The sequence below is a fragment of the Cydia amplana genome, chromosome 17, assembly GCF_948474715.1.
Source record: "Cydia amplana chromosome 17, ilCydAmpl1.1, whole genome shotgun sequence".
Lineage (NCBI taxonomy): Eukaryota > Metazoa > Arthropoda > Insecta > Lepidoptera > Tortricidae > Cydia > Cydia amplana.
The window spans coordinates 5,085,405-5,111,241 of record NC_086085.1 but is presented as its reverse complement, the minus strand read 5'-3'; the positions used below and the strand labels follow the sequence as shown (position 1 = coordinate 5,111,241).

The window sequence follows — 25,837 nt, the reverse complement described above, 5'->3', positions numbered from 1 at the left end:
TAAATATTTGACATAGCAACGAAAAGTGCTTATTTACGCACTAGTGCGGTAAAGTAGCACCATATGTACTGTAATAAGACTGTAGAATTAAGTTAACATCTGGTACTTCTTCATAGTTATCTCAAGCAATTAAAGCTTTTCATTCTTGTATTTGTTATAATATAAATGTAAAATACTGTAATGTACTTTTGTAAGCCTTATGTCGTCTCATTCTAATGATTCTTATTCACACTTTTTTTTTTCAACAGGGGTGTAAAACAGTTGCCGAAGCCATGGAAGTCCACATTCGACGCGACTCTAACAACCGTCCTGAGCGCTTGCCTGCCTTACGTGGGGGCTTGCGAGTCGCCAGGGGCCCTCCGCTGGCTAGTAGCTCTCGCGCAGCACGCTACGCAGCGTGGTGCGGCCGCCGACCTAGTGGCAAAGTGCCTCGCGATACTAGACAAGACTGCTCGATGCCTCGCAGAGCGCGGGGATGATTACCACCACTTACTACGAGCTAGGTACGTGTTGAGGCACATTTCTAACTTTAACATTTACCCTGAGCGCTTGCTTGCCTTACGTCGGGGCTTGCGAGTCGCCAGGGGCCCTCCGCTGGCTAGTAGCTCTCGCACAGCACGCTACGCAGCGTGGCGCGGCCGCCGACCTAGTGGCAAAGTGCCTCGCGATACTAGACAAGACTGCTCGATGCCTCGCAGAGCGCGGGGATGATTACCACCACTTACTACGAGCTAGGTACGTGTTGAGGCACATTTCTAACTTTAACATTTACCCTGAGCGCTTGCTTGCCTTACGTCGGGGCTTGCGAGTCGCCAGGGGCCCTCCGCTGGCTAGTAGCTCTCGCACAACACGCTACGCAGCGTGGCGCAGCCGCCGACCTAGTGGCAAAGTGCCTCGCGATACTAGATAAGACAACTCGATGCCTCGCAGAGCGCGGGGATGATTACCACCACTTACTACGAGCTAGGTACGTGTTGAGACACATTTCTAACTTTAACATTTACCCTGAGCGCTTGCTTGCCTTACGTCGGGGCTTGCGAGTCGCCAGGGGCCCTCCGCTGGCTCGTAGCTCTCGCACAGCACGCTACGCAGCGTGGCGCGGCCGCCGACCTAGTGGCAAAGTGCCTCGCGATATTAGACAAGACTGCTCGATGCCTCGCAGAGCGCGGGGATGATTACCACCACTTACTACGAGCTAGGTACGTGTTGAGACACATTTCTAACTTTAACATTTACCCTGAGCGCTTGCTTGCCTTACGTCGGGGCTTGCGAGTCGCCAGGGGCCCTCCGCTGGCTCGTAGCTCTCGCACAGCACGCTACGCAGCGTGGCGCGGCCGCCGACCTAGTGGCAAAGTGCCTCGCGATATTAGACAAGACTGCTCGATGCCTCGCAGAGCGCGGGGATGATTACCACCACTTACTACGAGCTAGGTACGTGTTGAGACACATTTCTAATTTTAACATTTACCCTGAGCGCTTGCTTGCCTTACGTGGGCGCTTGCGAGTCGCCAGGGGCCCTCCGCTGGCTAGTAGCTCTCGCACAGCACGCTACGCAGCGTGGTGCGGCCGCCGACCTAGTGGCAAAGTGCCTCGCGATACTAGATAAGACAGCTCGATGCCTCGCAGAGCGCGGGGATGATTACCATCACTTACTACGAGCTAGGTACGTGTTGAGACACATTTCTAACTTTAACATTTACCCTGAGCGCTTGCTTGCCTTACGTCGGGGCTTGCGAGTCGCCAGGGGCCCCCCGCTGGCTAGTAGCTCTCGCACAGCACGCTACGCAGCGTGGCGCAGCCGCCGACCTAGTGGCAAAGTGCCTCGCGATACTAGATAAGACTGCTCGATGCCTCGCAGAGCGCGGGGATGATTACCACCACTTACTACGAGCTAGGTACGTGTTGAGATACATTTATTTTACCAGGAGAGGTAGGTATTGCTCAGAATTGGACGCCACGCTACGCCTGTTATATGTATACAACACGCCATTGTAAACCTTATCGGAATGCATGAACGTTAATATTAAACAGTAACCGTGCACGTTTGGGGCCGTCTTTAGCGGTTAAATGGTTAAAGTTAATTATCAGTGGGACTTACTATAGTTCGTTTTTTAGCATTAGAAATAAGGTAAACAATCTTGATGTGTCTTTTAATTGAAAAACACATTTTTAAAATAAGTTACGGTAAATATGTAACAATTATGAATCTAATACGATCTTTTATATTCTTCCGCTTTCATAAGTAATAGTTATTGATTTTTAAAAAGTGTTTTTCAATTAAAAGACGTGTCCAAATCGCTTACCGTTTTTCAAGTTCTTTCTAATGCTAAAAAAAAACGAACTATAGCAGAAATTTCAAAACGTCATAAGACACTGTAAGCCCCATATACGATTGCAGACATTACTATTAACATTACTTTTCTATTTGACCTCTCGTATACATATTACTATAGTTACAAGAATCATTAGGCAGTGTAGTATAGACACAGAATTATTCTATCTTTTTCTTATTGTAACCCAAAAAGAGGGATGTTACTGATAAAACTTGTTTGCCAGACTATATTAACCCTATTCAACAGATTCGGTCTGTACGGGCTGCCGCTCGAGCGCACCGTGTTCGCGGCGGAGACGCCCGAGCTGGGCAAGGGCTCGTCCACACCGGTCACTTACGCCAGCGTGCTGTCCGGCGACACGTCCGCGCCCGCCGCCGCCAAACCCGACTACCAGCTCAAGGACCTGCTCAATCTGCCGCAGGATATGGGTGAGTTGGTAGCACACACAAGACATCCTCCAGACTGAGCATAGTAGCGCTCCCTCTGCCACAAATATATGGTAGTTTTACTCCATTTTCGAGTCAGTGTCTTTGTGTAACGTCCGTATCTTTGAACGGACCAATCACGGCACGGAACTCGCTCACCTCGTCCCCCGCACCCCAGTATTTTTGGCAGCATCGGTTTTATGAAATAATTGCTCTAAACTCCGTCTAGAGGATTCCTAGTCTATGGTTGGTAGAGTAGTCACTGATTTCGAGTCTCAAGGAAAAGGGGAAAGTGTAACCCGTGACGTAAGGGTTTTTGAGCAATGTGCATTGCGTCTCACTCTCTCATAAGCAAAATGTGAGATGCAAATACACATTGGACAGGTGGAATACCACGCTCAGACAAGGTGTTTCTAAACGCGACTGACAGTGATTATGTTTATACAAATTCTTGTTTAAAGTTTGTACCGAGTGACCACTGTCATACATATTTACATATTACAATACATCGGGGTTTTCGGTGCGGGAATGTTTTACACTAGCCAAATAACAGGTAAAAAATGTAAAAAACGATACTAATTTAACATTTCTAAGCACATTTGGACCTTACTACCTACGTTTAATTCATAGTTTGGTAATTATTTTACAATAAACAAAGTTATAAATACACGAAATCATTCCCGCATCGAAAACCCCGATGTATGCATATTACCTAAAACTACAATTAAAATAAGAGGGTGATGTTGACTAACACGGGATGACGTGTGAATGATAGTTTGTAAAGAGTTCCGTGTTCTTATGAATTTCAATTAACAAATTCAATAATAAATAATTCTAAATCCCTTTGGTAATTTGTCGTGTATAGCCAAAAAGCAAAAGTATCGGTAAAAATTAAATTATTTTTATAGTCTGTGCGGAAATAGAAAAGTCGTGAAATGATAAGACCAAATACATTCTACGACTTTTCTCTTTCCGCACAGACTATAAAAATAATTTAATTTTTACCGATACTTTTGCTTTTTGGCTATACACGACAAATTACCAAAGGGATTTAGAATTATTTATTATTGAATTTGTTCCAGACTCCATACTTTCTTTATTCGTCACTTGGATAGTTGTGTTTGTTAGGAAGAGAAAAAATAACAAAGGCATTTGAAGTTACTTGGGTTAATTTTAAAATTGGCACTCATGAGTTACGGAACTCTATCAAGGTGTTGTCCCTACGCACGGAGTACTTATAAAGCCGGTAAAATTGGTATGACGAATCATAGCCCTATTATACAACTTACAATCATACTAGAATTTAATAGTAACAGAAGTCGCTCAAGCTTTATTTGCTCTCGGGAATACCTTAGATCCCAGATCGAATTTAATCTCTACAATAAATAATAATTCTAATAAATTATTTTGATGTATGAGTGTACAGTCAGGATCAAATAGTTGACGTCCAAAGTACAGTCGACGTCAAAGATATGTTTACACTTTGGCACCTTACTCCTTTGTAATAAGGTGAAAATTGTTACCATGTGTTTGACGTCGACTGTACCAAATATATCATAACACACCTTTGTTACCATATATATAAGATTGCGTTCCGATATATTTTGCCACTTCATTCCTATCTATTTTATGCTGACTACAAATAATTACATACAATAAAGTTCAACATTTACACGCAAGAAATATTGGAAGGTTTCCTCCGGCTTTGGAAACTTAGCTTTTCGCGAGTTACTCTGGGTTAACCTTTTCGACGCCGTGTCAAACACAAAAGCTGTCACTCAGACGCCACGTCACTGAAGTGTCAAAACTGAAATTGAACTTTATGCATATGCACCTAGGTCTATGTTGCTCTGTGGTCTATGACCGATTAATCCGTCTTTGGCGTTGGACCTGCGGTGCGTATATATCGGTCATTGGCGTCCAAAAAGTTAAAAAAAAGGCGAATGGGCTACGATTCGCAACCGGCTAACCCCCTTTGCCCCACTGATCCCCGCTTCCGCTGGCAGGCGACTTGCCGCCCCCGCCCGCCGCCAAAGCCGACTCGCAGCTAAAGGACCTCCTCAACCTCCCGCAGATACCGGGTATGTTCGTATCACGCGACGTCAGCCTTGTCATCTGGTCAGCTGTTCATGCAATCTACTGTTACCTGGCAATAGGGATGTTGACATGAATCGCGAATACATAACATGTTATGTTTTTACCATAGCAGGGTATATTAGAATGCGGAAAATCATATTTTGCAAGTGTAAGAGCGGTTTCGCACTACGTCCGATCCGAATCCGTGAAAATATGGTCTCTAAATATACAGTCCTAAAAAAATGTCAACATCCCTATTCGTAAATCTTATTACAAGGACATAGGGTACACGAATGGTCAATTAATGGTGTTACTGTTACGAGTAGTAACGTTGAGGCTGATTGCGGGCGATGGTGACCACACATAATATTCTTCCTCCCAAGGCAAAAATACGCTCGGCCGCGAAACCTTAGGCAAGGCACGTCTACAGGACCGAACTGCTTCGCGCGGCAATTTCTATGCGAGGTTACTCGTTCCGTGTGGACTTTTCGCGAACTGCTCGCACACTGCATGCGCGCTAGAAATCTTACCCAAGTATGAAAGTCTATCTAAGCTAACATTGCACCAACTTGAATGTCTTGAATATAAAAAAAGTGACGTAGTGTCATTATAGACCTCATATTTTCATAGAAATTGTGCACGTCTACGCACACGCAGCCGATGTGCTCTGGCCTTAACGATGACATTGCCACAGTTTGTCATTGCAAATGCCATGCAGAGTTGACTTGGTCTGACTCTACTCGTGTGTTCGAGGCACATTCGTAAGATCTGAACGCACCTCTTCAATATCAGGCATTTCAAGAAAGGAATAGTGTTCAGTTTTAAGCGCCTGACACATTTGGAGTTTCCAGCATCTATATTTTTTAAACGAACAGGTTAACAGTGGTACATACACCTACATTGATCACTTCACTCGCGTAGCTATTTCTACGGCAGACTGTACATAAATCGTTTATTGTTACATCCGATTCCAAATATTCCGGCCCGTTTCGTCGTAGTGTCGGTATTCGATTGATTATTTTTGTTTATTCGAATCGACATTGTTTTTTCCGCTAATAGTTTCAGGTAAAAGAATTTACATCCGATAAATAATTCTGACATGAAAACCACTCAAAAAATTGTGAAATAAATTCGTGAATTTTAAAACTATACCAAAATAATGTAATGAACAGCTGACCGTTCGTCGGGTTTTGTCTCACTGCTTATCCATTATTTATCTTTAACATTCCATCCGCTGTTAATACATCTTTTCCATCTCACTCACTCATTGTATTGTGGCACTCATACAATAATTGAGCGGCATAAAAGCAAAAACTCCACTGGCAGATGTAATTATGCTTTTATACCATTCAAATGTCAGTGTTTTTGTAAGCGCGTCGTTTCTATGTTTATATTTTTGTTCATTTATTAGCTGTGTTATTGGGGTGGATCAACTATTTCTTGTTGTTATTCTGTCCGGTCAGCCAAGAGACAATAGTAGCATAGTTTGTTAGAAGACATTGTACACCTTCACCACCCACCACCACCACCCTTCTTCTGACACGCTTGGTAGACGACCCTCAATGGAAAGGGTGTATATCTATCACAAAAAAGAGTGTTTGGTGAATTTAATTGCCTGAAAATTAGGTTTTAAAGAGTGACCCAGGAGAACGTAACCATGGCAACGAGTGACAAGAAAAAGTTGATTCACCCATTTATAAGTTAAAATTTGTCTCAATGCATATAAAAATGGCTTATAATTTATGATAAACAAATTTTGAGTACTTAAGTCATTTTCATTTGTTATGTACATTATTTAATGTGGTGACGATATTGTTGGGAAGGAACATGTGTAAAAGACCGATCAATCATAAAACTATTAAATAAGCTAAATTTGTAACTCAAATTATCTCTCAACTGTCTGGTTATGTTGGAATATTCACTAAATAACAATGAATGCGGGTCACTTTGTAAAGTAACCAGTGTTTATAGCTGTCGAAAATAGTTTTTTTCTTTTTATGTTTAAACTTCTAAAATACATGCAAATAAAATGCATGTTAGTTTCGTTACATCTTTTTCATTTATCGTTTGCATATTTCATATGGCTGCTTTCAAAATTCACATACAAGCAATGTTTGCATGATCATACAATTTTCTGGCATGAAATTACATATCAGTCATTAGTAGATGTGGTGAAATATTTAAATTAAGGAATTTTGCAAGAACCAACTTTGTACTTCAGTTTTTTTATTATGGCACCTTGATGCTTAGTAATATAATAATATATGTAATATTTTCACCGTCGTAAAAGATAAATCATTCTGTATGACGTTTGATATATCGTAAGAATATTTACCGAAGATCGCAACATAAAAATATTTAAAGCATTTAGTAGGTAAGTTAAATAACTTCACACCCCTTTCACACCCATTTAAGAATATTAAACCTGCTCCAGACTTAGTGTGTTTGTTATTAGAGCTCGAAGCTTATCGTGAGGCCGATATTCAATTATTCACATTATCGCAGTTCGATTTCGTGCCTCGTTTCCTCCCTGATTATAGTAATATTCGGCGATGATTGGAAACTTTATTATAATCGACTTACATTGATTCGTGTCGTGTTTATCCACGATTTTCGCGCGCATTCGCCCTCTAAGTCTTGATAGGACTTTAGGAAAGTTTCTATACGTCCATATTCTAACTTAGCCTTGAACCTTGTAGAAACGAAATCCACTCCAACGCCCCAAGCCTGGTGGGCGCAAAACAACGGAGTGGGAGTATTCGGAGCCGGCCTCAGCGAAGCGATGCCACTACACGTGAGCTGCCACGCGGCCTCAGACGGGACCAAGCTGGAGTCCACGGGAGGCCGACACCATCCCGCTGTGGTGTCGACGTTGCCTGGCGACCCTAACCAGGTACCAATCTTGTATTGCAAGTCTGATGGGTACAAAACAACGGAGTAAGAGTATTTGGAGCCGGTCTCAGCGAAGCGATGCCTCTACACGTGAGTCGCCACGCAAAGGCCGCGGCCAGGCCTTTGTTTCCACTTCATGGGCTGGATTCTATATAATTTATCACTTTTCGTGAACAGGATTACTAGGGGCCCGTTTCTCAAAAACTTGTAATACAAGCGGATGTCACTTTTTGACAGCTTTTGTTAGAAAGGGACTTCCAACTGTATTACAAGTTACATGCTTTTGAGAAACGGGCCCCAGGCCCTCACGTCCCAACAACTCGATATCGAGTCATATAAAATCAGAATTTAATTCTACATTTTATACTTCTAGGTAATTTTATTAGACGGCAGTGGCGGCGCGTCAAACATATCCATAGGCAAGCCGGGGCTAATTTGGCTTACATATTTCCTTTAGAACTCTGCTCAAACGTCCAAAAACAGGCAAGCCGGTGGGAATCGGCTTTTATGGACGCGCCGCCACTGTTAGACGGCAAATATCTTCCCCTTGAAGTTGAGGGGGATATTTTAGTGTGTAACTGGAACTAAAGATAATTGTTTCGACTCAGCTATGGAGCGTCGTAAAGGAAGGGCAGATGAAACAGATGTCGCAAGACCCAGACTCGCTTGAGGATGTCGAAAGCTCCCTGATGGAATGCGATCCCCAGGAGAAACTAGAGTTTACCGAGGAGAAGTTCTTCCAGGTATGTTTCTCTCAACTCTCACATTGCCATGTAGGATGTTTTTACAAAGTTAAGTCATACCTGCGAGGTGAATATGTCATATAGATAGAACAGTTTAGTATTCATTAAATTGCCTAAAAATATTTGGTTGTCCTTTAGAAAACATCGATGTTTCGATGAGCCTAAATTTTTTTTTTTTCCCCTATTTTGGAGTTGACCCCATAACAAAAGTGGTTTAGTACTTAACTACAACTGCGTCTCTAAAAGAATGGCTAAATCGCGTTGTTTACTGCAGAATAAGGTCATGTTACAATAAACAACTCGTTTTCTGCATTTATCCGAATTTCAGATATTTATAAAAAACCGGCCAAGTGCGAGTCGGACTCGCGCACGGAGGGTTCCGCACCATCAACAAAAAATAGAGCAAAACAAGCAAAAAAACGGTCACCCATCCAAGTACTGACCCCGCCCGACGTTGCTTAACTTCGGTCAAAAATCACGTTTGTTGTATGGGAGCCCCACTTAAATCTTTATTTTATTCTGTTTTTACTATTTGTTGTTATAGCGGCAACAGAAATACATCATCTATGAAAATTTCAACTGTCTAGCTATCACGGTTCGTGAGATACAGCCTGGTGATAGACGGACGGACGGACGGACAGCGGAGTCTTAGTAATAGTCTTTTTACCCTTTGGGTACGGAACCCTAAAAATATGATGCGGCTGTGAGCTTCTACGCTTAGTTTTATTTGATCGTTTTCTCATTTTGAACAGGAACAAGAGCAATGCGGTATACCATGGGCGCAGCTAGTGACCCGCGTGCCGCAACACACGCTCGTAGTGGAGCGCATGCACAGCGGCGCCCGGCGGTACATCGTGCTAGACCTGGGGCACGCGGTGCGCCTCACGGACGTGGTGAGTTATAGTTTGTAGCTTTCTAGTAAAGCCCGAAAGCTTATCCTATTGTCTATTGTTCAGTAAAACCGCACATGCTACTTACCTGCAAAAAAGGGTCCTAATTATTCTATTTGGCACCTGAGCGCGGGCTAGTCCAACGCTCAAAAAACCAGTGTAGGTGCGCTCTCCGATAACGCGCCTTTGTTACGCATCTCGATGACACATTTTAGACTGGTTCTGTAGCGTTCGACTCGCCGGCACTCAGTAACCGAAGTACCGATTTTTTATGCAGGTGGTTGTGGCACGTGGCACGAGTGGTTTTACTTAACAATAGACAATAGGATTAGCCTTCGGGCTCTATTAGAAAGCTACAAACTATACCATTGTCCCTGTCTAATGCCCGCTTATCACCAAAAAAGGGCAATAAAACAAAAATATAGGGACATTCTTACACAAATTGACTAAGTCCCACGGTAAGCTCAAGAAGGCTTGTGTTGTGGGTACTCAGACAACGATATATGTAATATACAAATACTTAAATACATAGAAAACATCAATGACTCGGGAACAAATATCTGTGCTCATCACACAATTAAATGCCCTTACCGGGATTTGAACTCAGGACCATCGGCTTCACAGGCAGCGTCACTACCCACTAGGCCAGACGGTCGTCAAACAGAAACATAAATGGTAATAAACAGAAACGGAGGCAACCGACTGAGCTTCCGCACAGAAAGAGTTTCGAGTTTCACCTTCCACTGACTGTTAGTGACTGATTATTAGTCAATCAATCATTTTTTTTTTGTAATACAATTTGGTTTGCAGATAATCCCATCGTGCTCCGACCTTGTGACACTTTGCATTGACCTCTGGGTGTGCAGCGAAGAGACAGATTGCGTGAAGCTAGCGTTCGCCACCGACATCGCGACGAAGCACCTCGTGCTGACCGACATACAACCGCCGCCGCTTTGTCGGTACATGAAGGTGAGATATATTTATCTGATTTGCTAATTTCGCAGTCGTATGTGTTGCTTTAATCCTGCCACAAGTTTTAACCCTCTCCGGCGATGTATAGCGGGTAGGTTTGACTCGTTACTACACTAATTCGAAATACACGTCGTCCAGCGGTGTGTAATATTGTGTAAAATGTTTCAGAAATACATATTTATTGGTATATGCTAAGATTATAAATCAACCAACGATGAATAAAGTTAAGATGTATTGTCTTTGCTAACATAATATAACTTGGATACGTATATACGTTAAGTAAATGAATGATATATACGATGAATTCATATTCCTATTCATATACGGTACCTACTTTAAATAAATACATACATGCTAAAAGCTCCGTTCTCCTTAAGAACATACGTTGCGGGCTAAGTCACATCATACCTATATAGTATTTTTACAAGACGTGACGCTGTACGCAGCGTACGCCGACAACCAAAGAGCAAAGCCTGATTCGTATAAAAATGATTATAACTTCCCAAAATTTAAAAAATACAAGTAGAGTTACCCTCGCTTGACGATTTGCACCCATATAGTCTGGCAAACACAACTTGTCAGTCAGAAAGAACCAGGAAAATTATACTCATCCCTTTTGGGTGCCTTAATGTAAGACAAAGACAGTATGATTCTCTCTGTCTGTTTGAAATGAGACAGTTCCGGGCTAATCTAATAAATTTTTCAGATCACAACGATTGGCCGGTACGGCATGTCGGCCATGAAATGCAAGATCCCGCTGGGCTGGATCTATGGCGAGGTGGCCGAGATTGCCAACGTTAACGCGTCTATTAATTCTCTGAATGCGCTGCACCAGGATTTGACATGCCGTTTTAGGTAAGTGAACAAGGCTATACTACATTACAGTGGCGGGGCGTTAAATATCCTTAGGGAAAAGGTGCTGAACCCTTTACCAGGCTGACATTTCAATAATGACAATCGAATGTTTGAAGTGTCATATGTGAGAAATATAATATCCCTTAGCCCTTTACCAGGCTTAATTGATTTCAGGAAGTAAAATTTGCGGTAATTGGGTTTGATGGTTATACATAGTTTAATATAATTCAATTTGTTTCTTTGAAACAACGCCATTGAGACACTCTGGTTTTGTGCATTCGCGTCGACCGCCGCCTTTCACAATTTGTGCCGTTTTTGAACAAAAAGATTTTTTTTGTCGTAAGACCTTTGTCTGTCACAAGTATTTACTATCTAAAATGTATAAATAACATACCTGTATATCTTTTATCTCTCTACAGGCTAGCGACCGGAAAATTAATGGACCTCCTGAATCCCTACTTAGAACTATACAACGGCAACGCAGCCCACATGATGGCCTACCTCAACCTACCCAACGAATCCGACCCCAAAGTCCTAACAGCATACCAGGAGTGCATAGAACTACAACAGCAACTACACACATGCACAAACATAGTCAAAAGGCTGCAGAATAAATCTGAATGTAATGAGCACGTGCTAGATCAGATCAATAAAGGCCAAGTTACACCGGAAGCGTTGCTGGAGAGAGCTTCGACGGATAAGTTGAGAGTTATAAGCGAGAATGTTGTAGATACACTACTGTATTTCTTCTTCCAAGTCGATAATGTGGTGAGTTAATTATTTTATCATATTTGTGTTTAATACGAAAATCCCGCACCCCGCATGTCCCTTATGGACCAATGGAAACAGTTTCCTGAATGCGGGCCCTATGACATGCGTTATGGTTATGGAGATCTCCTGTACTTGGCCCTATCAACCAATGAAAGTGACCTGTCAAAGGCTCAATTTTATTAGAATTGTATATTGATGACCATGACATCAATTTGACGTCACGCTGCATATAGGATGGTCCCAAATAGTTTTATTGTAATTATTAATCATTAGTCGTCAATCATTTTAATCATGTACAAATTACTTCAATAGTTTTCGTAATTTACAATTAAAAACGGATATCTGTTGCAAAAGTCGTGTAAAGATGACATTGTGCCTATTTACATTTTTCCAACAATACCTAACAAATATATCAAATTTTAAGTAAAAGATGTATTAATCTGACAGCTGCAGTTATTTAGTTGAGTGACAATAAGATAAAAGTCAATTAGACATCGTACTGATTATTTCAAGTATCGTTATCGGTTATCTGCAGAGGTTGTCAAAATGATTAATTATGACAAAATAATGATTACAATCATACTCTATGCAGCGTGACGTCATTTTTGCGTCAACGGCATGTAAAGTACGGGCCCTGTTGATGACACTGACAGACAACTTTTTATTCGTAATGTGCTTGCTAGACTATGCTACTTAGCTAGGTGTTTATCATTGTTTTTTTTCTAGCAACACCAAGAAGTGAGCCTCGAATGGTGTCAAGTGGTATCCGGTTTACTTTGGGAGTGGGGCGGCCGAGGTGCGGCTGCTCTAGCCACTCTGCTGGCTCGACTGTGCGGGGCACAGGATTGGTGGGGCTCCCACTTGGCCGACACACTTACTACGGCATTTTCCGCTGCCGATGCCCCGCCAGCCGCTTTAGACAGGTACGTAATATCTGATGTAGTATCTAGCAGGGATGTTGCGAATATCCGCATCCGCAACCGCGGAACTTCCGCATTGTTTTCAACATCCGCATCTGCATCCGCATCCGCATAAAATCGATGCGGATTTAATGCGGATGCGGATGTGGAACAGGTCGGTACAGGAACGTCTTAACATCGGCGTAAGTGCTAGACTGCTAGGTAATTTAGTCATTAGCCAAAAAACCTATTAGAAATTAGCAGTCAAGCGTGAGTGGGACTTAAATGTACGGAACCCTTGGAACGCGAGTCCGACTCGCAAATGGCCGGTTTTTTGAAATAAAAATTACTAAAATGTAATATTTGACGTTTTTTATGTATCTATCTTGACATCCGCATGATGTCAAAAAATCGGCATCTGCAACATCCCTGGTATCTAGTGTATTACGGGAGTGTGTGGGTAATACAATTATGGGGGACTAGCTTGGCTAGCACCCTTATAACGGCGTTTTCTGCTGTTGACGCGCATCTACTTGCCGTAGACAGGTACAATACAACTATTTAACGACAGACCAGACTTGCACTACATTTCCGGCGTTTACAACAATTCATGTTCATCCACTGAAGATATTGAAAAGGCTGGCGAACAATGTATTCTTGCGCTATATAAAGCCCGACCCGGTCCATACATAAGACCATTTTCGCGGAGCTGCACGAGATGGGAGAGCCGCCCTCAGACCAACCGCCCCTTTCGTAGGCACTTTTCGCTACAATGCGTGAATAACGTTATTAAATTATACAACGGGACTTAATCGCGTATCTAAGTTTTAAGATTTACCTCCGACGTTTCGAGGACGGCGTTGTCCCCGTGGTCTCGGAGAAGACTGGCTTAAGTTGACATCAGCATCGTCTAACCGCGCGAGTTTTTCGAACTACCCGCACTTGGTCTTGTTTATCCGCTTGAACGTTTTGCGCACTAGGGATGTCACTCTTACGCTTAGATACGCGATTAAGTCCCGTTGTATAATTTAATAATGTGTGTCATATCTTTAGAGGATATGATGGTGTAAATCAAATGCCCAAATACATGCAAAATTAATTTAATTAAAAAAGGTATAGCTTGTACAAAGATCGGAATGGAAGTGAACGATGACAATTAAAAATGTTCTAATCACTGTAAGCGCCTGACGATAGCTATGAGCAAATTTCACGATACACACTTGTCACTGTCTTTTTGACATAGGCTCCAAAGCCTGTACATACTCCCGGCCGTTGAAAACTCGCTTTTCAACCTCGAAGCTCTTCGGCTGTCGGAAGCTTACACAGACGCACAAGAGAGCGGCGCACACAGCCTCTGTTTGTGGTGACGTCTGCCACTCTGGCTAATCCATCGGACCCAGTGATGAGGCGTAGAACACGGCCGAGCCTCCATGCCAGAGGGGGAGAGTTATCTTCTGCCAGAAGCACCATATCTCCGACGCTCAGTTTGGCAGCATTGCTCTTCCATTTAGTCCTTTGCTGCATCTCTGATAGGTAGTCGCGCTGCCATCGCTGCCAGAAATGCTGTTGTATTTTTTCCAGGCGTTCATAGCGTTGGAGGTAGTTTTCCTTAGAGTCACCCAAGTATTGCGCTGGTGGAGCAGTTAGCGGCCGTCCGATAAGAAAGTGTCCGGGGGATAGGGAAAGGAGGTCATTGGGACACGACGACAACGGGCATAATGGCCGACTATTCAAAATAGATTCCACCCGTGCAAATAAAGTGGAAATTTCCTCAAAGGTGAGGTGGCTATTACCGATAACACGCTTTATATGATGTTTAGCCGATTTGACGCCGGCTTCCCATAGTCCACCAAAATGAGGAGTGTAAGCCGGAATGAACCTAAACTTTATAAGGTTTTGACTTGCAAAATCAAAAAGAGGTTCTTGGTTTTGTTTAATAAATGACCCTAATTCCCTTGCGGCAGCTACAAAATTAGTACCATTATCACTAAAAATCTCAGTTGGTCTGCCTCGGCGCGCTATAAAGCGTCGAAGAGTCATTATGAACGCATCCTTAGTTAAATCGCTAACAGCTTCGAGGTGGATGCATTTATAACGAAGACAGACAAACAAGCACAAGTAACACTTAATCAAACGACTTCCACGGCCCTTGCGATTAATAATAGTAAAAGGACCAGCGAAGTCCAGCCCGACTGACAAGAAGGGATAATCGGGAGTAATCCGTTGGGATGGTAAGTTACCCATTTTAGGTTGTAGGGTTGTACCTCGTAGACGTCTACACCTAACACAATTATTTACAACACGCCAGGCTAGGTGACGTCCATTCACTGGCCACACTGTTTCTCTTACGGTTGAAAATAACAGGAGAGGACCAGCGTGCATATTGACGATATGTTCTTTTTCGAAGTAAAGCCTTGTTAGTCTATGCGATGCATGAAGCAAAATGGGGTGTTTTTTATCAAAAGAGTAAAAATCTGTGGCGTCTAAGCGCCCTCCAACACGCATTATCTTATTATCTAAAAATGGGGACAAACACAATATTTTGCTTTTATTGCTTAAAGGCTTATTATTTAAAAGTGCTTCATATTCTTCTGAGAAAGATTCACTTTGAGCAATAATGCATAACGAATGCCAGGATTCACGCAATTCGTCAGCTGTTAAAATGCCAGTACGTTTGATACTATTTTTTGTGTTGAATATGAATCTTTTTACGTAAGCAAACGATCTAATAAGTCTATTACAAGAAGAGAATCTTTCGAAATCAACTATTGGCTCACTTACTACTGCTGAATGCACTTTCAGCTCAGGCAGTGGGTCGGAATCTTTAATTTTCAAGACAGGCCAATCGTCTTCATTTTTGAGCAGAAAATTGGGACCTGACCACCAAAGATCCAATGACATTATGTTTTTTGGGTCAACACCTCGCGAAATGAAATCTGCAGGATTTAAATCTGTAGGAACGTACCGCCATGATTGAGGCGAAGTAAGCTCTACTATTTCACCAATACGATTGGCAACAAATGTTTTTAGTCTACTAATATCACCCTTGATCCATCCTAAGACTACGCTCGAGTCACACCAATGCACTATTCTATCTGGCTTATATCTGAGAGACTCTAACACGGATTGTGTGAGCTTGGCGGCGACCAGCGCAGCACACAATTCAAGCCGTGGAATGCTGGTGAATTTAATGGGTGCAACTTTGGATTTTGCACATAACAATTTGACCGTAACATCGTCATTCGGACCTATCGACTTGACATAAATGCATGCCCCGTAAGCAGATTGAGAGGCGTCACTGAAAGAATGAATTTCTATACGTTTAGATGAATCGCCTAACACCCATCTTGGAATGTTTAAATTAGACAGTATTTTTAAATTTTCAGAAAACCTTATCCATTCATTTTTTATTTCTGATGGGACTGGCGAATCCCAATCTAATTTTTTCTCCCACAGTTTTTGAAGCATAATTTTTGGTATAACAATAACTGGGCTCAGAACACCTAACGGGTCGAATATTTTAAAGGAATTTGACATTATAAATCGCTTTGTTATTACAGCGTCAGGTTCATTAGACATTTTTATAGGAAAATGCAACGTGTCGCTTGAAGGGGTCCATCCGAGGCCCAAAGTACTTGAAGACTCACTGATAGTTAAATTATCTTGTTTATTTATATCAAGATTGTCAAAAATAGATGGATGATTGCTTTTATATTTTCTAAGATTGAAACAACCTGCTTTTAATGCGTTTGAAACAGATTTTTGAATGTATATTAATTGTTGAGGATCATTTGCCCCTGTGATTAAATCATCCACATAAAAGTCCTTTTGAATGATGGTTTTGATTAACTCATCATCCTGTTGCTGCCCTAGCTCCCACAAGCAACGTGTACTGAGATAACTTGCGCTAGCTGTGCCGTAAGTTAACGTGTTTAACACTAACGTCTGAATAGGTAGTGACTCGACCTCTCTCCACAAAATGAGTTGCAAATTCCTGTCACTCTCGCTTACTAAAACCTGTCGGTACATTTTTTCAATATCGCCAGTTAGTAGGTACTTGTATTGTCTTGCACGAATTAAAATGGAAAATAGAGTATCTTGAACATTAGGACCTACCATCAAAACGTCGTTAAGAGAGTAACCGGAAGTGGTGGGGGAAGATCCGTCAAAGACTACCCGAAGCTTGGTAGATTCCCTTTCCTCTTTAATAATAGCATGGTGGCAAAGGTAGTACGATGGGCTAGGGCTTGGCACAACATTAGAAATTGAAAGATGCCCTAGATCAGCATATTCATTAATGAACTTTGTATACTCACATTTAAGTGTAGGATTTAGTTTAAAACGTTTCTCTAAATTAAGAAATCGCTTTTTGGCAGTATTATAGCTATCGCCTAAACAATCTACAGATTCCTTTAATGGTAAATTGACACAAAATCGTCCTTCCTCATCCCTTATAGTATGAGTGAGGAAGTGTTTTTCACATTCACTTTCTTGCTTACTTAAGTTTTGTTTTTTGGGAACTTCTTCCAAGTCCCAGAATCTTGACACTAAATTCTCAATATTTTCATTTTGGGTAGAAGAAACTATAGCATGATTGCAGAGTATCTTTTTGCTAGATACAGCTGAGTTTATACGGCCACATACTATCCAGCCGAACTTTGAACTTCTTAACTTTGGGTTATTTGATCCTAGGGAAATTTCTTCGTGTCCTAAAATATCCCAGAACAGGTCAGCACCTATAACAACATCTATAGGGCCTGGCTGATAAAACATTGGATCAGCCAACTCAATGTTTTGAGGTAAATTGAATGAGGTAATATCGACGGGCGCCTTTGGTATACGACCGGTAAGTTCGTCCATGACGTAACAAGATAATATAGCACTAAACTTATTTTTTGTTGAATTTAATTGAACATCACAAGTTCCCTTTATTGTATGTTTAGAAGGAGTGTCGCCCATGCCTATAACATTTAATGTTTCAAGTGAGCGGGGTTTCAACGACAGTCTGGCCTTAAGAGACTCAGTAATAAAAGACGACTCGCTTCCATTATCTAAAAATGCACGAATTTTTAACCTTTGATGGTCAATGGGATTCTCAACCTCAATAATTGCTGTGGATAACCAACCTCGACGGCCTTGGTTTGTATTTTGATAAGCATAATTGACGTGTACTGCGTCCTCTTCGTCTACTTGAGCGAGGTGGCTTGAGGAGGAAGATGGACTGTGGATCAGACTATTGTGTCGCTCGGTGCAGCCGGGCTCGCGGCATGGACCCATGCGGCACTCACTCTCACTATGACCTTGCCTCAGGCAATTTATGCACAATTTATATTTTGTCACATCCATCATTCTCTCGTCAACCCCCTTCGCCTTGAAAGTAGGGCAATCATAAATCCTATGACGCTCATTACAGATAACACATGCAAATATGTTTTGTTTTTTATTGTTATTATTATTGGTTGAGCTTGCAAATGATTTGACGTAATTATTTTGAACTGGTCTTTGACCGTAATTATTATTTGTTGTAGAACGAGAAGGGACGCTAGGCGGCTTTGACACACCAACAACGTCTGATTTATTGTTACGATTTAACGATTCGAGTACATCAGCACGATCGATCATAAACTTGTAAAATTGTTCTAAAGTGGGTACATCACCCTCCAAATTGTTCCGGTATTCTTCCCATTTTAGCAAAGTATTGGTATCTAACTTAGAAGATAACATAAATATTATCAATACGTCCCACTTGTCTGTGGGCTGGCCTAGGCTGGTTAAGGCGCGCAAGTTTTTGGTCACGTGATCAACCAAAAATCGCAAAGATCGCTCTGATTCACGTGGAAGCTGTTTAATATTGAACAATGAATTTAAATGATGATTAATTAATATTCTTTTATTATCATATCGATTGCAAATCATTTTCCACGCTTCAGCATAATTATTAATTGACACTTCCAAATTTGAAATGATCCTAGCCGCATCACCCTGTAGATATGACACGAGATAATGGAATTTATGTATGTCTGAAATACGCTCATTTTTGTGTATTAAATTTTCAAAAGTATCGCGGAATTCTAACCAACGAAAATATGCGCCATCAAATTTGGCAATCTGTATTTGAGGTAATTTCAAACCTATTTCGTGAGGGTGATTGGGGTCATCTACACAACATGACGTATTATGCGCGGAACTGCGCCTTTTTTCACAACCAAATTGTTTAGAAAATCTTTCGACTAAATTTTTTGCCGTGGCAATATTTACTATGATTTCGTGCTCCATAAGGTCACGTTCTTCAATTTCAGCCGAAATATTTTCAAAATTTAAAACCTCTATTTCACTTTGCAACTCATCAACCTTGACGGACAAAGCCTCAAATTTTGCGAGTTTTAAATTTAACTCGGTTAATTGAACATTATCCAACTCCGTCTTTGGTGCAATACTATCTAAATATTTTCCAAATTTAGTAATTTGTCCTTTGGCGGACGCTCTTTTTCTACATAATTGAAGCAGCATTAACTTATCTGCCTTTTCAGTTTCGCTCGTCATTTTGCTAATAACTGTGTCTACCTTAGTTATTTAGATAGTAATGCAATAAAAAAAAATATAAAATGGCTCACGTTCCTCGTTCTGGTGGTACTTGCCGATGACAGGGAAACCGGCTGCGCACGCTCAGCAGACTCCTCCCGGCCGGTGCCGAGCCACGGAGTTTATTTGCAAACGATGCCAGCGGCGCACGGCGATTTTAAATAGTATTGCCCTGGAATAGTCGGCAAATAATGCTAAATATCTTGTAAACAAAGATAAGGAAAACGGAACCTATTAAATTGAACTCAATACGTAAACTATTTTAACTTTAACTTTAGTTATACTATTGTGAACGTTCAAAACTTGTAAATATAATGATGATTATTAAAATTTATTGTTAACTTTGTAAAATTTAAAGACTTTTATATCGAATTTACGTAAAATAATCTAAAAATTGCAAAGTTAAATGCAAAGTTCTTTGTTCACTTTTTTATGTTTCGGGTAGATATAGAATCTGATGCAATGCACCTTTTGCACTAATTTAAGGTTTTTATACGTAATTATAGCTTTAAAATCACTTGATTTACACAAATGAAGATATATTTTAAATAGTTATATTGCCTGTTGTTAGGATTATTGGAATTTGTATGAAGGATAGACACTTATCTTTGGTGGCGGCGTACGAACGTAACTGCTCGATGTGAACTTTAGCCGTTTCACTGGTCGAACCCTGGTTTGGAGATCCTCGCTTCTTGAAGCCTGGTGACTTTAGACATCCCCTGGTAGCTCCAGAATACAACAGCAATCCTCTAGACTTGAACTGCGATGTTGAAGATCCGTTACTCGTCGCGCCGGCCGATGTCGTATTTAATGATTGTACATTTTATTGATTATTTCGCGGATTCTTCTTTAATTCCCCTCGTGGGCCACCATGTCATATCTTTAGAGGATATGATGGTGTAAATCAAATGCCCAAATACATGCAAAATTAATTTAATTAAAAAAGGTATAGCTTGTACAAAGATCGGAATGGAAGTGAACGATGACAATTAAAAATGTTCTAATCACTGTAAGCGCCTGACGATAGCTATGAGCAAATTTCACGATACACACTTGTCACTGTCTTTTTGACATAGGCTCCAAAGCCTGTACAATGTGTAAAAATCGTGAAAGTTTAAATCAGCGTGAATAACGTGTTATCGGTTACGAACGTAGCTCGCGCTAGCAGGGAAAGCGTTAAATAATCCTTCCAGCATAAAATATCACTTGTATCTTCTCTCAGATGCCTGGTGCTCATCATGTACATGGCCCGCAAGTCCCTGTTCGCGCACTCGGACCCGGAGGGCGGCGTGGCGGGCGCGCTGGCCGCTCGGGCGCTGGCCTTGCTGCGCGCGCCGCGCCCGCAGCCCGCCGTCAGCGCCGCCGTGCTGACGGCGCTGGCGGCGGCGCTGGACAGCCAGCCCGCCGTGTCCCACAAGCACGCCAGGTATGCTGGAGCGAGAGGACATGACTCGAGTCCCTGTTCACACACTCGGACCCGGAGGGCGGCGTGGCGGGCGCGCTGGCCGCTCGGGCGCTGGCCTTGCTGCGCGCGCCGCGCCCGCAGCCCGCCGTCAGCGCCGCCGTGCTGACGGCGCTGGCGGCGGCGCTGGACAGCCAGCCCGCCGTGTCCCACAAGCACGCCAGGTATGCTGGAGCGAGAGGACATGACTCGAGTCCCTGTTCACACACTCGGACCCGGAGGGCGGCGTGGCGGGCGCGCTGGCCGCTCGGGCGCTGGCCTTGCTGCGCGCGCCGCGCCCGCAGCCCGCCGTCAGCGCCGCCGTGCTGACGGCGCTGGCGGCGGCGCTGGACAGCCAGCCCGCCGTGTCCCACAAGCACGCCAGGTATGCTAGAGCGAGAGGATATGACTCGAGTCCCTGTTCGCGCACTCGGACCCGGAGGGCGGCGTGGCGGGCGCGCTGGCCGCTCGGGCGCTGGCCTTGCTGCGCGCGCCGCGCCCGCAGCCCGCCGTCAGCGCCGCCGTGCTGACGGCGCTGGCGGCGGCGCTGGACAGCCAGCCCGCCGTGTCCCACAAGCACGCCAGGTATGCTAGAGCGAGAGGACATGACTCGAGTCCCTGTTCGCGCACTCGGACCCGGAGGGCGGCGTGGCGGGCGCGCTGGCCGCTCGGGCGCTGGCCTTGCTGCGCGCGCCGCGCCCGCAGCCCGCCGTCAGCGCCGCCGTGCTGACGGCGCTGGCGGCGGCGCTGGACAGCCAGCCCGCCGTGTCCCACAAGCACGCCAGGTATGCTAGAGCGAGAGGACATGACTCGAGTCCCTGTTCGCGCACTCGGACCCGGAGGGCGGCGTGGCGGGCGCGCTGGCCGCTCGGGCGCTGGCCTTGCTGCGCGCGCCGCGCCCGCAGCCCGCCGTCAGCGCCGCCGTGCTGACGGCGCTGGCGGCGGCGCTGGACAGCCAGCCCGCCGTGTCCCACAAGCACGCCAGGTATGCTGGAGCGAGAGGACATGACTCGAGTCCCTGTTCACACACTCGGACCCGGAGGGCGGCGTGGCGGGCGCGCTGGCCGCTCGGGCGCTGGCCTTGCTGCGCGCGCCGCGCCCGCAGCCCGCCGTCAGCGCCGCCGTGCTGACGGCGCTGGCGGCGGCGCTGGACAGCCAGCCCGCCGTGTCCCACAAGCACGCCAGGTATGCTGGAGCGAGAGGACATGACTCGAGTCCCTGTTCACACACTCGGACCCGGAGGGCGGCGTGGCGGGCGCGCTGGCCGCTCGGGCGCTGGCCTTGCTGCGCGCGCCGCGCCCGCAGCCCGCCGTCAGCGCCGCCGTGCTGACGGCGCTGGCGGCGGCGCTGGACAGCCAGCCCGCCGTGTCCCACAAGCACGCCAGGTATGCTGGAGCGAGAGGACATGACTCGAGTCCCTGTTCACACACTCGGACCCGGAGGGCGGCGTGGCAGCTGCTGGTCTTGCAGCACGCGCTCTGTCATTATTAGCTATAAATACATCTCTCGTGTCTCACGCGATGTGTACTTCTAAACACAACCGATACAGCAACATTTGCTTGCTTTTTTTTGTGTGAATTTATTTTTATTTAATATTCTGTTAAGCCTGCGTAGCCGTTTTGCAAGTCGGGTTATCTACAACAGGTTGTAATGTTAACCAAACTAGACTCCGGAACTAACAAAAATCTATCTTACCGGTCCACAAGCCAAAGGCTACTAACTTTGCAAGCAACTCCATTACAAACCAGACGTTACGTTATGTTATCGTTCGCCAATCACACTGGACAATATTCCTGCGAGACGTCAAAACTAATGCATAATATTATGTATAGCCGTTGGGAGTGGGTGACGGGCGGGCGGCCCGGCGCGACCGGCGCCGAGCCCGCGCCATCGCCACGCGCCGCGGAATGCAAGCTGCATCGCCGCAAGCTGCATAAGAAGCTGCTGCACCAAATGCAAGAGTTTGAGGCCGCGCGGCGTGGCATACAGGTCGCTTTAGAGGAACAACAGGTGATTGTAATATAGAAAAACTGCTTTGCGACGTGAAAGTTCATAATAGGGTATTTTCCTGTATTTAAAATAAATTATTTCACACCATGCATGAAATAAAGCACCAGATAATTATTAGAAAAACATAGATAGCAGTTATTTTTAAGCACAAGTCTTATTTAATAAATCGAATAGATGTAATGTTTCATATAAATTCCATATTAGCAAATCGTTTTGACAGAAACTGATTTGACTAGTAGGAAAATACCCTATTGCGAACCCTCATCAAGTCAGTATTTTATTTACCATGCCAGAAAGCGCGTAATTTAGTTCTAATCGAGTTTCATTTTGATTTAGGTACCAATTAAAACGGATAATTTTCTTCCAGCGCGTCCGCTTTAACCTGAAAGCGCGCATGGCGATGGTCGGCAAGCGCAACAACTCTGAAGGCGAGTCGTCCGGCGCGGCGCCGCGCGTCAAGCACACGGTGGTGTCGCCCGCGCTGTGCGCTCTACTAGCTCAGGCGCTGGTGCAGCACATGCTGGCCATGGACAGCGCCGGCTCTGCGGACACGCTGCTGCTGTGTGCTAAGGTGAGAATGTGCTCGTGAAGCACACGGTGGTGTCGCCCGCGCTGTGTGCCCTACTAGCTCAAGCGCTGGTGCAGCACATGCTGGCCATGGACAGCGCCGGCTCTGCGGACACGCTGCTGCTGTGTGCTAAGGTGAGAATGTGCTCGTGAAGCACACGGTGGTGTCGCCCGCGCTGTGCGCTCTACTAGCTCAGGCGCTGGTGCAGCACATGCTGGCCATGGACAGCGCCGGCTCTGCGGACACGCTGCTGCTGTGTGCTAAGGTGAGAATGTGCTCGTGAAGCACACGGTGGTGTCGCCCGCGCTGTGTGCCCTACTAGCTCAAGCGCTGGTGCAGCACATGCTGGCCATGGACAGCGCCGGCTCTGCGGACACGCTGCTGCTGTGTGCTAAGGTGAGAATGTGCTCGTGAAGCACACGGTGGTGTCGCCCGCGCTGTGCGCTCTACTAGCTCAGGCGCTGGTGCAGCACATGCTGGCCATGGACAGCGCCGGCTCTGCGGACACGCTGCTGCTGTGTGCTAAGGTGAGAATGTGCTCGTGAAGCACACGGTGGTGTCGCCCGCGCTGTGCGCTCTACTAGCTCAGGCGCTGGTGCAGCACATGCTGGCCATGGACAGCGCCGGCTCTGCGGACACGCTGCTGCTGTATGCTAAGGTGAGAATGTGTTCGTGAAGCACACGGTGGTGTCGCCCGCGCTGTGCGCTCTACTAGCTCAGGCGCTGGTGCAGCACATGCTGGCCATGGACAGCGCCGGCTCTGCGGACACGCTGCTGCTGTGTGCTAAGGTGAGAATGTGCGCGTGAAGCACACGGTGGTGTCGTCCGCGCTGTGCGCTCTACTAGCTCAGGCGCTGGTGCAGCACATGCTGGCCATGGACAGCGCCGGCTCTGCGGACACGCTGCTGCTGTGTGCTAAGGTGAGAATGTGCGCGTGAAGCACACGGTGGTGTCGCCCGCGCTGTGCGCTCTACTAGCTCAGGCGCTGGTGCAGCACATGCTGGCCATGGACAGCGCCGGCTCCGCGGACACGCTGCTGCTGTGTGCTAAGGTGAGAATGTGCGCGTCAAGCACACGGTGGTGTCGCCCGCGCTGTGCGCTCTACTAGCTCAGGCGCTGGTGCAGCACATGCTGGCCATGGACAGCGCCGGCTCCGCGGACACGCTGCTGCTGTGTGCTAAGGTGAGAATTTGCGCGTGAAGCACACGGTGGTGTCCCTTGGCGCTAGCGCATTGGTTAAAACAAATGTATGTCGCCCGATTTCAGCGTCGAGCGTGCACGTTCGGATCGTGCGTTCCGTGGCCCTCGGGTAATTGTTGGGTTGCGCATCATGCGCATGTATTCTGATGTGAATGTTACTTGCAGGTGGTGGGGCGGCTGTGCGCGCTGTGCGGCGGCGCGGTGCTGGAGCCGTCGTGCGTGCTGGGGCTGGCGCGCCTCGCCGTCACGCTGCCGCCCTGGCCGCGTCACGCGCTCACCACGCTGCTGCAGGTACACTACACTACTGCTTCACTCTACCACTAATATTATATAGGGTGGATTTTCTTTTTGGGTCAGTGACGGCAGCTACCAGATCCCGTGCTGCTACGAGAAAATGGTCTTAGCAAACCTTCCCTCGATTTCAAACGAATGAAGATTGGCTTTTACAGATTTTGGAAAAAACATACAGGTTGCGAGAAAAAGGTAATTTTGACCAACTTTTTTTTGATGCCAATCGATCCCATTCCTATTGAGAATCAAAAGCTTGTATGGAATCATATGCATATGCTTGTATGCAATGACCCTATACTATAATTGTTTTGGAAGCATTTTACTAGGATTTATACTTTTATAATTAATATTTTGTAATGCATGCTCCGGGGTCCGACCGGATCGAGCCCCTGTTCAGCTATTCTATATAAATCATAAATTATGGTCTCATTTATCAATACAATGTACTTATGTTATTTGTATGTAACACCCTGTATTTATCCCACAGGATCTAGTAGAGTACGAAAACGGCTCGGCATGTTCGAGCCCCACATACGAGGTGGAGGAAAGATGGCGCCTGGTCGAGGTCTGCGACGCCGTCCCCGACCGCGTCGAGATCCGCAACGGAGTCCCCACCACCGGCGGCAAGGCGCCGCGCAAGTACCACCACGGCGTCACCGTGGCAGGTGAGTCTTGCAAGAGAGCCGAGTGGAACGAATGATGAATGACTAACCGTATCCGCAACGGAGTACCACTACGGCGTCGTGTTGCAAGAGAGACTGAATGGAACGAGTCATGAATTGTTTGTGCGTGCCCAGTTTCTACTGATGTGCGTTCAAAAAGTTTCTGGAATTGCGAAATTTCCACATGGAAAAATTTTGGACAGTTCTCATATTTCTGTACCTGTGTG

The 25,837-nt window shown here is 45.2% G+C and overlaps 1 protein-coding gene across 1 annotated transcript in view; it reads left to right on the top strand.

Moving 5' to 3' along the window:
* Window positions 1–25,837, top strand: part of LOC134655742 (baculoviral IAP repeat-containing protein 6) — a 96,618-nt gene that overhangs the window by 12,674 nt on the left and 58,107 nt on the right. The window contains exons 8-22 of the mRNA XM_063511208.1: window positions 249–503; window positions 2,580–2,761; window positions 4,765–4,839; window positions 7,534–7,727; window positions 8,335–8,469; window positions 9,222–9,362; window positions 10,170–10,328; window positions 11,038–11,186; window positions 11,606–11,954; window positions 12,684–12,880; window positions 20,661–20,864; window positions 22,712–22,889; window positions 23,257–23,460; window positions 24,823–24,948; window positions 25,436–25,613. Coding sequence (XP_063367278.1) covers window positions 249–503; window positions 2,580–2,761; window positions 4,765–4,839; window positions 7,534–7,727; window positions 8,335–8,469; window positions 9,222–9,362; window positions 10,170–10,328; window positions 11,038–11,186; window positions 11,606–11,954; window positions 12,684–12,880; window positions 20,661–20,864; window positions 22,712–22,889; window positions 23,257–23,460; window positions 24,823–24,948; window positions 25,436–25,613 — 2,726 coding nt within the window. The remainder of the gene's footprint in view (window positions 1–248; window positions 504–2,579; window positions 2,762–4,764; window positions 4,840–7,533; window positions 7,728–8,334; window positions 8,470–9,221; window positions 9,363–10,169; window positions 10,329–11,037; window positions 11,187–11,605; window positions 11,955–12,683; window positions 12,881–20,660; window positions 20,865–22,711; window positions 22,890–23,256; window positions 23,461–24,822; window positions 24,949–25,435; window positions 25,614–25,837) is intronic.